This window comes from Somniosus microcephalus, chromosome 29, assembly GCF_052327205.1.
Source record: "Somniosus microcephalus isolate GS21.2 chromosome 29, FLI_Smic_1.0, whole genome shotgun sequence".
Classification (NCBI taxonomy): domain Eukaryota; kingdom Metazoa; phylum Chordata; class Chondrichthyes; order Squaliformes; family Somniosidae; genus Somniosus; species Somniosus microcephalus.
Genome location: NC_141015.1, coordinates 25,548,115 through 25,560,675, shown reverse-complemented (window position 1 = coordinate 25,560,675; position 12,561 = coordinate 25,548,115). Strand labels below are relative to the sequence as shown.

The 12,561-nt window shown below is 49.4% G+C and overlaps 1 protein-coding gene across 3 annotated transcripts in view; it reads left to right on the top strand.

The window, feature by feature from the left end:
• LOC147098566 (uncharacterized) overlaps nucleotides 1-12,561 on the top strand; it is a 71,545-nt gene that overhangs the window by 26,254 nt on the left and 32,730 nt on the right. For all 3 annotated transcript variants that reach the window (XM_085970415.1, XM_085970416.1, XM_085970413.1), the window contains exon 2: nucleotides 10,536-10,596. In XM_085970415.1, coding sequence (XP_085826541.1) covers nucleotides 10,536-10,596 — 61 coding nt within the window. The remainder of the gene's footprint in view (nucleotides 1-10,535; nucleotides 10,597-12,561) is intronic.

The window sequence follows — 12,561 nt, the reverse complement described above, 5'->3', positions numbered from 1 at the left end:
TGTGACATTTAGACAGTGGGCAGGGCAAGTCTCTCTAACAGTCACTGCGCCGGTTTCTTTTAACTTCTTTCCCTGGCAGAGTAAATTTAGGCAAAATTAAGTTACATTCTTTGCTTTGCCATGTTTGAATTTTGCTTTTCCCTCTTTCTGAAATTCTAAAATTGTAAATGCAGTTGATGCTTTTGTTGAATATTTTTACACGCAGTATACCACACAGGTGGAAAATCATTCACACAAAGAGAAGGAAAAGCAACATATCATGTAATAATTCAACTTGGCATCAAGGAATCTCCATTTTATGTTTAGTTATACAATCAGATAATGGCAGTTTTCGCTCCGATTTTTGATTAGATCGTCAAATCAAAATTGCCCACTGATGCTCGGATTTTCACTCATGTATTGTCAGGTGAGATTACGACAGGATGATATATCTGCAATCCAGGAGGCTTCTTGTTCAAATCCAAAAGCACTTATATGTCAGTGCAGGGAAGAGTAAACAGTGTCTGTGCACTGAATAAGACATGATGAAGTGCGATGATGTCAGCCTAATACAGCAGTACGAGGTGTGCAGTGCACGAAAATAATGGGTTTGGTGAGAGGGATAGATAACAAATGAGTTCAAACAATCTTCTCCCACCTTCTGTGTCAGCTGTGGCTCAGTGGGTAGCACCCTCGCCTCTGAGTCAGAAGATTGTGGGTTCAAGCCCCACTCCAGGGACTTAAGCACAAAATTCTCAGTTGTCACTCTAGTGCGATGCTGAGGGAGCGCTGCACTGTCAAAGGTGCCGTCTTTTGGATGAGACGTTAAACCGAGGCCCCGTCTGCTCTCTCAGGTGGATGCAAAAGATCCCATTGCACTCTTTGAAGAAGAACAGGGGAATTATCCCCAGTGTGGTGGCCAACATTTACCCCTCCTCCTTCTTCTTAGGCAGTCCCTCGGAACCGAGGATGACTTGCTTCCACATTAAAAATGAGTTCGCAGGTGACTGATGAGTCCAATGCGGGACCTACAGTCTCTGTCACAGGTGGGGCAGATGGTGGTTGAACGGGTGGGTGGGGTGCTTGGGCTGACCTGCGCTTGCTCCCGGCGAAGAGACTCGAGGTGTTCGGCGCCTTCTCGGATGCTTCTCCTCCACTTTGTGCAGTCTTCCCAGGTGTCGGTGGGGATGTTACACTTTTTCAAAGAGGCTTTGAGGGTGTCCTTGAAGCATTTCCTCTGCCCACCTGGGGCTCTCTTGCCGTGCCGGAGCTCCGAGTAGAGCGCTTGTTTTGGGAGTCTCATATTGGGCATGCGGACAATGTGACCTGTCCATCGGAGCTGATCGAGCGTGGTCAAAGCTTCGACGCTGGGGATGTTGGCCTGAGCAAGAACACTGACGTTGGTGCACCTATCCTGCTAATGGATTTGCAGGATCTTGCGGAGGCAGCGTTGGTGGTACCTCTCCAGTGCTTTGAGGTGCCTGCTGTACATGGTCCATGTACAATCAACATCCGTAAAACAGACTATCTGGTCATTATCACATTGCTGTTTGTGGGAGCTTGCTGTGTGTAAATTGGCTGCCCTTGTTTCCTACATTACAACAGTGACTGCACTTCAAAACAGTACTTCATTGGATGTAAAGCACTTTGGGACATCTGGTGGTCGTGAAAGGCGCTATATAAATGCAAGTCTTTCTTTGGAAGCTGGCTTTAACTCCAGTCCAGAGGGATACATTGAACCCCGTGTGCTGATGATTCAAGAAGCTGCGACATTTAATGTTAGCTTGAAGATTTTCTGGGGGTCCATTTTACATCCACTTTTATAGGGCATGACCTTGTATTAAAAATATAGGTCACTGTGGTGCATTATTAAATGTATAGTGGTGTAGACTAGCCCTTTGAAGATTGAGGCTGGAAGTTACGCTATGTGATTTTAGCGTACGGACACTTTATTACCTACGTGTCATGCCCTCTGTTCAGTAACCCCCTTTATGTAAACACACAGTATTTACAGTACAGAAACAGGCCATTCGGCCCAACAGGAGCATGCCGGTGTTTATGCTGCGCACGGGCCTCCTCCCCACCCTGCTTCATCTCCCCCTATTGTTGGCCATTTGATGCAGAGTTGTGAAGCACTGATTGCTTGCAAAGAGTGACGCTGGTGAATTCTGTGACTTTTGTTCACATAGTTGCAATGGTGTATCCTGGGAGTTGCTGATTGGGTAAGCCTTTTCATTCAATTAACAGAGTGGGAACTCCAGGATGGCCTTCCTCAGTTGTCATTTGTTGCTATTTTATTTATTTAAGGAAGGATATACTTGCATTGGGGGCAGTTCAGAGACGACTCACTCGGTTGATGCCTGAGATGAGGGGGTTGACTTATGAAGGAAGGTTGAGCAGGTTGGGTCTATACTCACTGGAATTTAGAAGAATGAGAGGTGATCTTACTGAAACATATGGGGGGAGAAATTCGGTTGCTTTGCACCTCCTGTTAGCGTCCTAAGAGGGCGCTAATGGGGCGCAAAGCAACTAGCGCCTGGGCGCAGCGATGTTTGCCCTGCTCGTGAAATTGACAAGAGTTTTTGCGGCGGCGCAAAACTCTACCGCCCCGATCTCCTGCGCCCGCAGATCGTGACGTCAGTCAAGCATGTAACGCCCCGGTGGCGCCCCGGACCGGATATTGAATGGCGCCCCCCCTTCTTTCCACCTGTCGCTAGCAACGACAGGGAGACTGGAATGTTTTCCAGTCGGTGAGGGGCTGGGTGGGGGGGGGGCACTATTTAAAGGCGCCCTCTTCCTGCCTTTTTTTATGGGAGACATTTTTGCACCACTCATTCTGACAGAGAGAGAGCGATTCTGAGAGAGACAGAGAGAGACTTCTGCATAGAGTCAAAGCTGTGTGAAGTAGTTTTGGCAATGGAGCATCACTTTGCAGGTTCTTTTGGGTTTGACTTTCATTACTTCGATTGTCAAGAGTCTATGAGGGCTGCACTGATTCGGAGCGTCATCCTGCGCCTGCAGAATAGGAGGCATCAGAGACGCAGAGAGAGAGTGGCAATCATGGCCAGACGTAGGAGGGCCAACAGGCCTCTGCACAGGAGACCTTACCCTCCCAGGGTATTCCGGGAACAGATCTCCTACATTCATTTGTCTGAGGAGCAGTGTTTGCGCAGGCTGCGCTTCAACAAGGAGGTGGTCACTGAGCTCTGCCACCTGCTGCAGCCAGATCTGCAGCCTGTACTGAGGACCAGGACGTCTCTGTCGGTGGCAGTGAAGGTCACAGTGGCTCTACATTTTTATGCCACCGGCTCCTTTCAAGCAGCTACTGGGGACATCACCAATATTTCCCAGTTTGCGGTCCATTGCTGTATCTGGGAGGTGACAAATGCCCTCTATAAAAGGAGACGCCAGTACATCTGTTTCCCGATGACCCGGGCCAAACAGCATAAACACGCATTGGGCTTTGCGAGGATAGCGGGCTTCCCCATGGTGCAGGGCGCCATTGACTGCACGCATGTGGCATTGCGGGCACCGCATGAAAATGCAGAGGTTTTCTGAAACCGTAAGGGGTTCCAATCCTTAAATGTCCAGTTGGTCTGTGACCACAGACAGCTGATACTCGCTGTCAATGCCCGCTATCCTGGCAGCAGCCACGATGCTTTCATCCTGCGCCAGACTGGTGTGCCAGAGCTTTTCCAGGCAGCGCATCAGCCAAGTGGTTGGCTCCTCGGAGACAAGGGTTATTCACTCGGCACCTGGCTGATGACACCGCTCCATAATCCCTGCTAAGCTGCGGTACAATGAGAGCCATATCGCCACCAGGAACATAATTGAGCAGACGATCGGCATGCTCAAGCAACGGTTCCACTGTCTGGGCCACTCAGGAGGAGCCCTGCAGTACTCGCCTGAGCAAGTCTCCCTCTTCATAGTTGTGTGCTGCATTCTTCCTAACCTGGCAATCCTCAGGACCCAGCCAATGCCACCAGGCCTTGGAGTACCACCGGAGGAAGAGGAGGAGGAGGAAGAGGAGGAGGATGATCAGCAGTAGCACCAAGGCGGGAGGGAGGCCCACAATGTTGAAACTGCAAGGGCCGTCCGTCAATAACTGATAATAAGTCGCTTCTAGGCCCTTAGTGAGGAAATGGCTTCTGGCATGGAGAACAACATGATGGAAAGCAACCCGCACCCCCTATAGCCGGTCAAGGCAGCAATGATTCCAAAAGCCAAACATGTAGATTTTCAATACAAAAACTTCTTTATCTTACAAACTCTGTGCGTGTCATTTCTTCATGACAAACTAATAGAAACAAACACAAAAAATCATTAAGTAACATAACTGGTTCTCACAACCTGGAGATAATGGCCAAAACACTCAGCAAAAGTTATTACACAAACCTCGGCCTTTAATAAAAACATTCCCACCATTTCGTCAGACCTCCTACTTTTTGCCCTTCTAGGGTGATCTCCTTCCCTTGCGCACGTCCCCCCTTCCCACCCTACTGCTCCTCTGTAATTGGGCCCCAGTGGCTGCAGCAAGGCTGGTGGAAGGCTGCTGAATGTCAGATCCTGAGACTACAGATGCCCTTGAAGGATGCCCTCGACCAGCTCTGGGCCTGGAGGGCCTGGGCGGCAGCATTCTGGGCTGGCTGGTGGTGGCAAGTGCAATGGGGAAGTGCCAGTGGTGGCAGCAGGAATGCTGTCATCTTGAGAGAGGACAGCACCTCCCTGCTCAACCGACACCCTGGCACTCCCACGGGGCAGCACCTCAGCATCCGGAACAATCTGCTGGAGCACAGATTGCTGGCCTGCTGCGGCGCGGTGAGAACCCCGGGGCAATGTGGCCGACCCAGCGACGATGGCAGCAGTCAGTGCTTGCGTGGCCTCAATCTGAGACTGCATGAGACCAGTCTGAGATTGGATCACGGCAGCCAGTGACTGAATTGCAGCATTAAGCATTTGCGCGGCATCCGCCTGTGCTGCATCGTAGTGCTCCACTCTCCTTGCCAGTGCATCAATGCTTTCGGGCACCCTTCCCACTACACCCTTGAGCTGAGTGTGCATGTCCACCGCCTGGGTGTTCATTTCAGCGATGAGCCGCTCCTCCTCTGCGTCCAGTGCAGCAGGGCTCGCTGGTCTACTCTCCCTCCGGGGAGAAGTCCCCTGAGCTTCCCTACCCCCATCGCGTTGCTGCAGCCCGCTGGGTCCTGGAGCTTCACCCTCATCAGACCCTTCCCCCCTGCTCCCCTCCAGGGAAGGCGTGTTCCCAGTGTGGGCATGGGCTTCCTCGGGAGAGGGTGGCGCTGATGCTCCGGCTTCCTCTTCCTCCTCACCTGCAGCTTCACTCCCACTGGCAGCTTGAGGGCCCGTCTCCTCACCTGGTGAATCACCATCTGAAAGCAGGGAGGTACAAGAGTGGCTTTAGCGTGAGGACAGGGGGGCAGTAAGGGAGGAAGGGGTGGAGCGATTTAGTAAGTTGGATTGAAAGTGTAAAAGGCTGGTGTTGTGAGGGACAAGTGGAATGAGAGAGGAGAGAAAGCTGATGACCTTACCATTGCTGTCCCGAACGGGGTCGGCCTCTCCAGGGGCGATGGGACCAATCACCTGGCTTGCCACAATCCTGTGGACGCGCGCCTCAAGATTGCTGAGGGGTTGCAGCTGAGGCCGCCCTCCACCCGTCCATTGCTGCTGTCTCTTGTTATGAGATAGCTTGGCCTGCAAGAAAAAGGATGGCGTCTGAGTAAATATACAGCCATGTTTTTGCCTGATGTGCCTCCCATATTTGAATAGCCCTTACTGTATGAAGCCATGGTATTGCCTGATGTATCTCCCATAGTTGAATAGCCCTTACTGTATGCAGCCATGGTATTGCCTGATGTGCCTCCCATAGTTGAATCGCCCTTACTGTATGCAAAGTGTGGAATGCGCATGTGTGTTTTATGCGAGGGTCATAGGTGTTGGATGAGTGTTGGGCACTGGGGTTTTATGACCCTCTGGCCATAGAGTGAGGTTGAGATGGAGGGATGGAGAGGTATTGAAAAACAGCCACTCACCCTGACGACCCGAGTGAGATCGTTGAACTTTTTGCGACATTGAGTATGGGTCCTGGGCACCATGCTCCTGGAGGAGACGTGCTGAGCCACCTCCCTCCACACTCTTCTGTAGTCGCGCGGCAAAGGCCTCCTGCCACTCTCAGGGTACAGTATAGCTCTTCTGCACTCCACTGCGCCAACCAGAGCCTCCAAGGCCCGCTCGCTGAAGCGCTGAGCTTGTTCTCTCGCCCTCTCCATAGTCCTTGGCTGGAAAATTTAGGCACACGTCTCTTCAGGCTGAGATTCTAGGCTGCAATGAGCAGGGTGTGGCTGGAGAACAAGATCGACCCTCCCCTTTAAGAACTGGCCGGCGGCAGTGTGTCTGTGTTCCATTGCTGACTGATGTCACATGCGCTGCGCCCACGCTCTGAGGTAGCGCCTCGCTCCTCGGCCTTTGCGCCTTAAGACAGGTGTGAAGCGCCTGATTTAGCGCTCCAACCACCTCCAGGGGCGATAAAAGCCAAGTTTGCTGTCGGAGGCGATAATTAGCGCCAGGCACTAAACTTTGCGCCCGGCCGATAATGGCGCCCCAAACGGGGCGATACGGAATTTCACCCCCATAAGATACTGAGGGGGCTCGACAAGGTGGGTGCAGAGAGGATGTTTCCCCCTTGTGGGGAAATCTAGAACTCGGGGGCATAGTTTCAGAATAAAGGGTCGCCCTTTTAGAACTGAGATGAGGAGGAATTTCTTCTCTCAGAGGGCCGTAAATCTGTGGAATTCTCTGCCCCAGAGAGCTGTGGAGGCTGGGTCATTAAATACCTTTAAGGTGGAGATAGACAGATTTTTACAAGATAAGGGAGTGAAGGGTTATGGGGAGCGGGCAGGGAAGTGGCTTTGAGCCCAAGATCAGCCATGATCTTATTGAATGGCGGAGCAGGCTCGAGGGGCCAAGTGGCCTATTCCTGCTCCTATTTCTTATGTTCTTATTAAAATTGGAGTCAGTTAGGTGCAAATGCAATACAGAAATTTACACTTTACAAGTGTGATGCCTAAACTGTGGCAGATAGAATGCGTGGAATACTCAAAGTTTTTAAACAGAACGGTAGACAGGTATATACATCCATACCTGAAGGGTCAGGAGCTTCCTCAGAGCTGCTGCCGTTCCATCACCGTAACTTGGCCAGAAGTGCAGCAGAAACCCCGTTTATGCCATAAATGATGTTTCTGCCGCACTTCGGAAAAGTTGCAATGGCGGAAATGGAGCTGCTCTGAGGAAATTCCCGAGACATATCAGTTAAAGAGTAGTGTAAGCACCAGACTGACCCTGGTAGAATTACATTTCACCATCTCAGCTCTATTCCCCAGTGCTAGTCCTGTGTCCTTCTATTCCCCAGCGCTAGTCCTGTGTGTTATTCTATTCCCCAGCGCTAGTCCTGTGTGTTATTCTACTCCCCAGCGCTAGTCCTGTGTCCTTCTATTCCCCAGTGCTGGTCCTGTGTCCTTCTATTCCCCAGTGCTAGTCCTGTGTCCTTCTATTCCCCAGTGCTAGTCCTGTGTCCTTCTATTCCCCAGTGCTAGTCCTGTGTCCTTCTATTCCCCAGTGCTAGTCCTGTGTCCTTCTATTCTCCAGTGCTAGTCCTGTGTCCTTCTATTCCCCAGCGCTAGTCCTGTGTCCTTCTATTCCCCAGCGCTAGTCCTGTGTCCTTCTATTCCCCAGTGCTAGCCCTGTGTCCTTCTGTTCCCCAGCGCTAGTCCTGTGTCCTTCTATTCCCCAGTGCTAGTCCTGTGTCCTTCTATTCCCCAGTGCCAGTCCTGTGTCCTTCAATTCCCCAGCGCTAGTCCTGTGTCCTTCTATTCCCCAGCGCTAGTCCTGTGTCCTTCTATTCCCCAGTGCTAGTCCTGTGTCCTTCTATTCCCCAGTGCTAGTCCTGTGTTCTTCTATTCCCCAGTGCTAGTCCTGTGTCCTTCTATTCCCCAGTGCTAGTCCTGTGTCCTTCTATTCCCCAGTGCTAGTCCTGTGTCCTTCTATTCCCCAGCGCTAGTCCTGTGTCCTTCTATTCCCCAGCGCTAGTCCTGTGTCCTTCTATTCCCCAGCGCTAGTCCTGTGTCCTTCTATTCCCCAGCGCTAGCTGTGTCCTTCTATTCCCCAGCGCTAGTCCTGTGTCCTTCTATTCCCCAGTGCTAGTCCTGTGTCCTTCTATTCCCCAGTGCTAGTCCTGTGTCCTTCTATTCCCCAGTGCTAGTCCTGTGTCCTTCTATTCCCCAGTGCTAGTCCTGTGTCCTTCTATTCCCCAGCGCTAGTCCTGTGTCCTTCTATTCCCCAGTGCTAGTCCTGTGTCCTTCTATTCCCCAGCGCTAGTCCTGTGTCCTTCTATTCCCCAGTGCTAGTCCTGTGTCCTTCTATTCCCCAGTGCTAGTCCTGTGTCCTTCTATTCCCCAGCGCTAGTCCTGTGTCCTTCTATTCCCCAGTGCTAGTCCTGTGTCCTTCTATTCCCCAGCGCAAGTCCTGTGTCCTTCTATTCCCCAGTGCTAGTCCTGTGTCCTTCTATTCCCCAGCGCTAGTCCTGTGTCCTTCTATTCCCCAGTGCTAGTCCTGTGTCCTTCTATTCCCCAGCGCTAGTCCTGTGTTCATCTATTCCCCAGTGCTAGTCCTGTGTCCTTCTATTCCCCAGTGCTACTCCTGTGTCCTTCTATTCCCCAGTGCTAGTCCTGTGTCCTTCTATTCCCCAGTGCTAGTCCTGTGTCCTTCTATTCCCCAGTGCTAGTCCTGTGTCCTTCTATTCCCCAGTGCTAGTCCTGTGTCCTTCTATTCCCCAGTGCTGGCTGTGTGTTGTTCTATTCCCCAGTGCTAGCTGTGTGTTGTTCTATTCCCCAGTGCTAGCTGTGTGTTGTTCTATTCCCCAGTGCTAGCAGTGTGTTGTTCTATTCCCCAGTGCTAGCTGTGTGTTGTTCTATTCCCCAGTGCTAGCTGTGTGTTGTTCTATTCCCCAGTGCTAGCAGCGTGTTGTTCTATTCCCCAGTGCTAGCAGCGTGTTGTTCTATTCCCCAGTGCTAGCTGTGTGTTGTTCTATTCCCCAGTGCTAGCAGCGTGTTGTTCTATTCCCCAGTGCTAGCTGTGTGTTGTTCTATTCCCCAGTGCTAGCTGTGTGTTGTTCTATTCCCCAGTGCTAGCTGTGTGTTGTTCTATTCCCCAGTGCTAGCAGCGTGTTGTTCTATTCCCCAGTGCTAGCAGCGTGTTGTTCTATTCCCCAGTGCTAGCAGCGTGTTGTTCTATTCCCCAGTGCTAGCTATGTGTTGTTCTATTCCCCAGTGCTAGCTGTGTGTTGTTCTATTCCCCAGTGCTAGCTGTGTGTTGTTCTATTCCCCAGTGCTAGCTGTGTGTTGTTCTATTCCCCAGTGCTAGCTGTGTGTTGTTCTATTCCCCAGTGCTAGCAGCGTGTTGTTCTGTTCCCCAGTGCTAGCTGTGTGTTGTTCTATTCCCCAGTGCTAGCTGTGTGTTGTTCTATTCCCCAGTGCTAGCTGTGTGTTTTTCTATTCCCCAGTGCTAGCTGTGTGTTGTTCTATTCCCCAGTGCTAGCAGCGTGTTGTTCTATTCCCCAGTGCTAGCAGCGTGTTGTTCTATTCCCCAGTGCTAGCTGTGTGTTGTTCTATTCCCCAGTGCTAGCTGTGTGTTTTTCTATTCCCCAGTGCTAGCTGTGTGTTGTTCTATTCCCCAGTGCTAGCTGTGTGTTGTTCTATTCCCCAGTGCTAGCTGTGTGTTGTTCTATTCCCCAGTGCTAGCTGTGTGTTCTTCTATTCCCCAGTGCTAGCTGTGTGTTGTTCTATTCCCCAGTGCTAGCTGTGTTGCTCCATTCCTCCCAGCTATCATTTACCACACGGATGAGCACAAAACCATTTACAAAAAAAAACAGTTTCCTAATGTTGGAGAAGGTAAGAATATTGCAGGGCACAGATTCAGAAATTTATTTTTATAGCTCCGGGACCCAGAAGCAACTAAGTTGCAACTTCGAGCAAAAAGCAAAACACTGCAGATGCTAGAAATCTCAAATAAAGACAGAATGTGCTGGGAACGCTCAGCAGGTCCAACAGCATCGGAGGAGAGAGGAAGGAAGGGTTAACGTTTCAGCTCGATGACCTTGCGTGGGTTCTGATGAAAGGTCATCGGCCTGAAGCGTTAACCCTACCTTCGCCTCTCCACAGCTGCTGAGTATTTACAGCATGTTCTGTTTTTATTTTGAATCACAACTCTTATTTAGCGTCGGATCAGTGTTATTCCAAAGTTTCCGCTTTGCAATGTTGAAGTGAAGGGCAGACTTGAATTTGAAGTATAAACCATTTAGTAAAAAGATACAGCGATCTGAATTATCATAGAATACAGGGATTAAATAAAAATTTGTGCAGATTTAGAAAACATGAAAAAGAAAAATACAAATTGCTGTAACACATAAAAAAAATGACAAATGTTCAATGTAGTCCCATTTTAGTTGTTGTTCCTGCATTAACTTGTATTTCATTGGATTTCAGGATCTTTACTCTTGTGGTCGGATCAGCGTTCCTTCTCCAAACTGTCATCGCCAAGCCTGAGGTGAGCAGAATGCTACCTGTGAAACCCTGTTCAGAGTATTGGGAATAGCAAATACCTGGAAGGGAATTGCAAGGCACTCATCCAATCAGGTGCCTTACATGACGTCTATATTTACAACTTGCAGGAAGCCACATTACATTATTATATGAAATTGGTGTGGTGAAAAAAATACAGATTAACATTTTGTGCCAATATGAAAGAGCTTCTACCATCTACTAGCATTAAATAGAATAGGTCCACTCAGCTCCAGACCTCATTCACAGCCTTGGTCCGAACGTGGACAAAAGAGCTGAATTCCAGACTGAGGCGAGAGTGACTGCCCTTGGCATCAAGGCAGCATTCGACCGAGTGTGGCACCAAGGAGTCCTCGTAAAACTGAGTAAATGGGGATCAGGGAGAAAAGTCTCCAGTGGCTGGTGTCATACCTAGCACAAATGAAGATGGTTGTGGTTGTTGGAGGCCAATCATCTCAGCCCCAGGATATCGCTGCGGGAGTTCCTCAGGGCAGTGTCCTAGGCCCAACCATCTTCAGCTGCTTCATCAATGACCTTCCCTCCATCATAAGGTCAGAAGTGGGGCTGTTCGCTGATGTTTACACAGGATTGCCAATTCCTCAGTTATTGAAGCAGTCCATGCCCGCGTGCAGCAAGACCTGGACGATATCCAGGCTTGGGCTGATAAATGGCAAGTAATATTCGCACCACACAAGTGCCAGACAATGACCATCTCCAACAAGTGGACTGTTGACTAGAACAACTGACTAAAATAACTTCAGCCTGGTACTTTCAGCTGCGATACAAGCAGACAAACACTTCTCTCATTCGTATGAAATTCCTCGACCTATTATTTCAGCAGGGCTATTGACCCATTTAAAAGAAGCAGGTTAACGCCTGTATTGAAATAGCAGACGGAGGAAAGTCACAATACGCATTAAAGACTCAACTATTACTATCATCAACAGTAATTTCTAGGCCGTTGTGAATTGCAAATGTTTGTACCAAATGCCAGAAATATTGGCCTCCCGGATATTCCGATGCCTACGGGTGGGTACGGGCTGTGTACACCCCCGTAGGGACATCGGAAATGCCGGTTTCAGGCATGCAAAGCGCTTGCGCTGAAAACCAGCATTTCCAATCTGTCAAGAATGATCGGACGCCTGTCCTGGAGAAGGGCCTCTGCGGGGGGAGAGTTCCGCTTTCTGCAGAACCTCCGCACGCTGAAAGCACTTAAAAATCTTACGCCTGGTAAAAGCAGGTGGGCGTAAAGCCTGCTTTTACCAGCAGAAGAGTTGAAAAAAAGTAAAAAGAATTTTTATTTCACTCATTTATAATTTTAAAATACTTTTAAAAAAGGTAACTTTATTTTTAGCCCCGTTAAAAAACTTGAATTATTTTTTTCAAAAAATTAAATTTTTGTTTAAAATATTTAATTTATTGTAATTCTAACTCATTTTAAAAATGTGATTAAAATTTTTTTTATTTAATGTGTTAGTGTCTTTTTGGGGTGATCTCCATTCATATATTTGACAGGCCTATCTGTCAAGTGTATGAAGGGAGATTCCCTTCTCCTATTGGCTGGCCTGGCCCACGTGATCCCAGGGACGCTTGCGAACCGCCTGCGCCCCTGGGATACCTGGGCCCTGCGCATTTCGAGTTTGGAGAGGCCCAGGAGCGGAACTGTCCGGAACTCGGGAACCCTCAGGTAAGTCCGTAGATTCTTTTCCGATAGGAGACATCCGCACGCAGGAAGCCTCCGATCGGAAATTACGGGCCATTAAGGGGTAGAATTTGCACCATTTCTCCAGAGTTTCTCACAGCAGGAGATTGGGAGAACTTCCTTGAAAGCTCTACTCCTCAATTTAACTGCAAATAGTTACTTATTTAAAAAAACATCTACCAGGCATTGCAACATTTCCTGAAGTTTTTTGCAATTCTATTTCTAATGGCACAATGTTTGCACAATGTA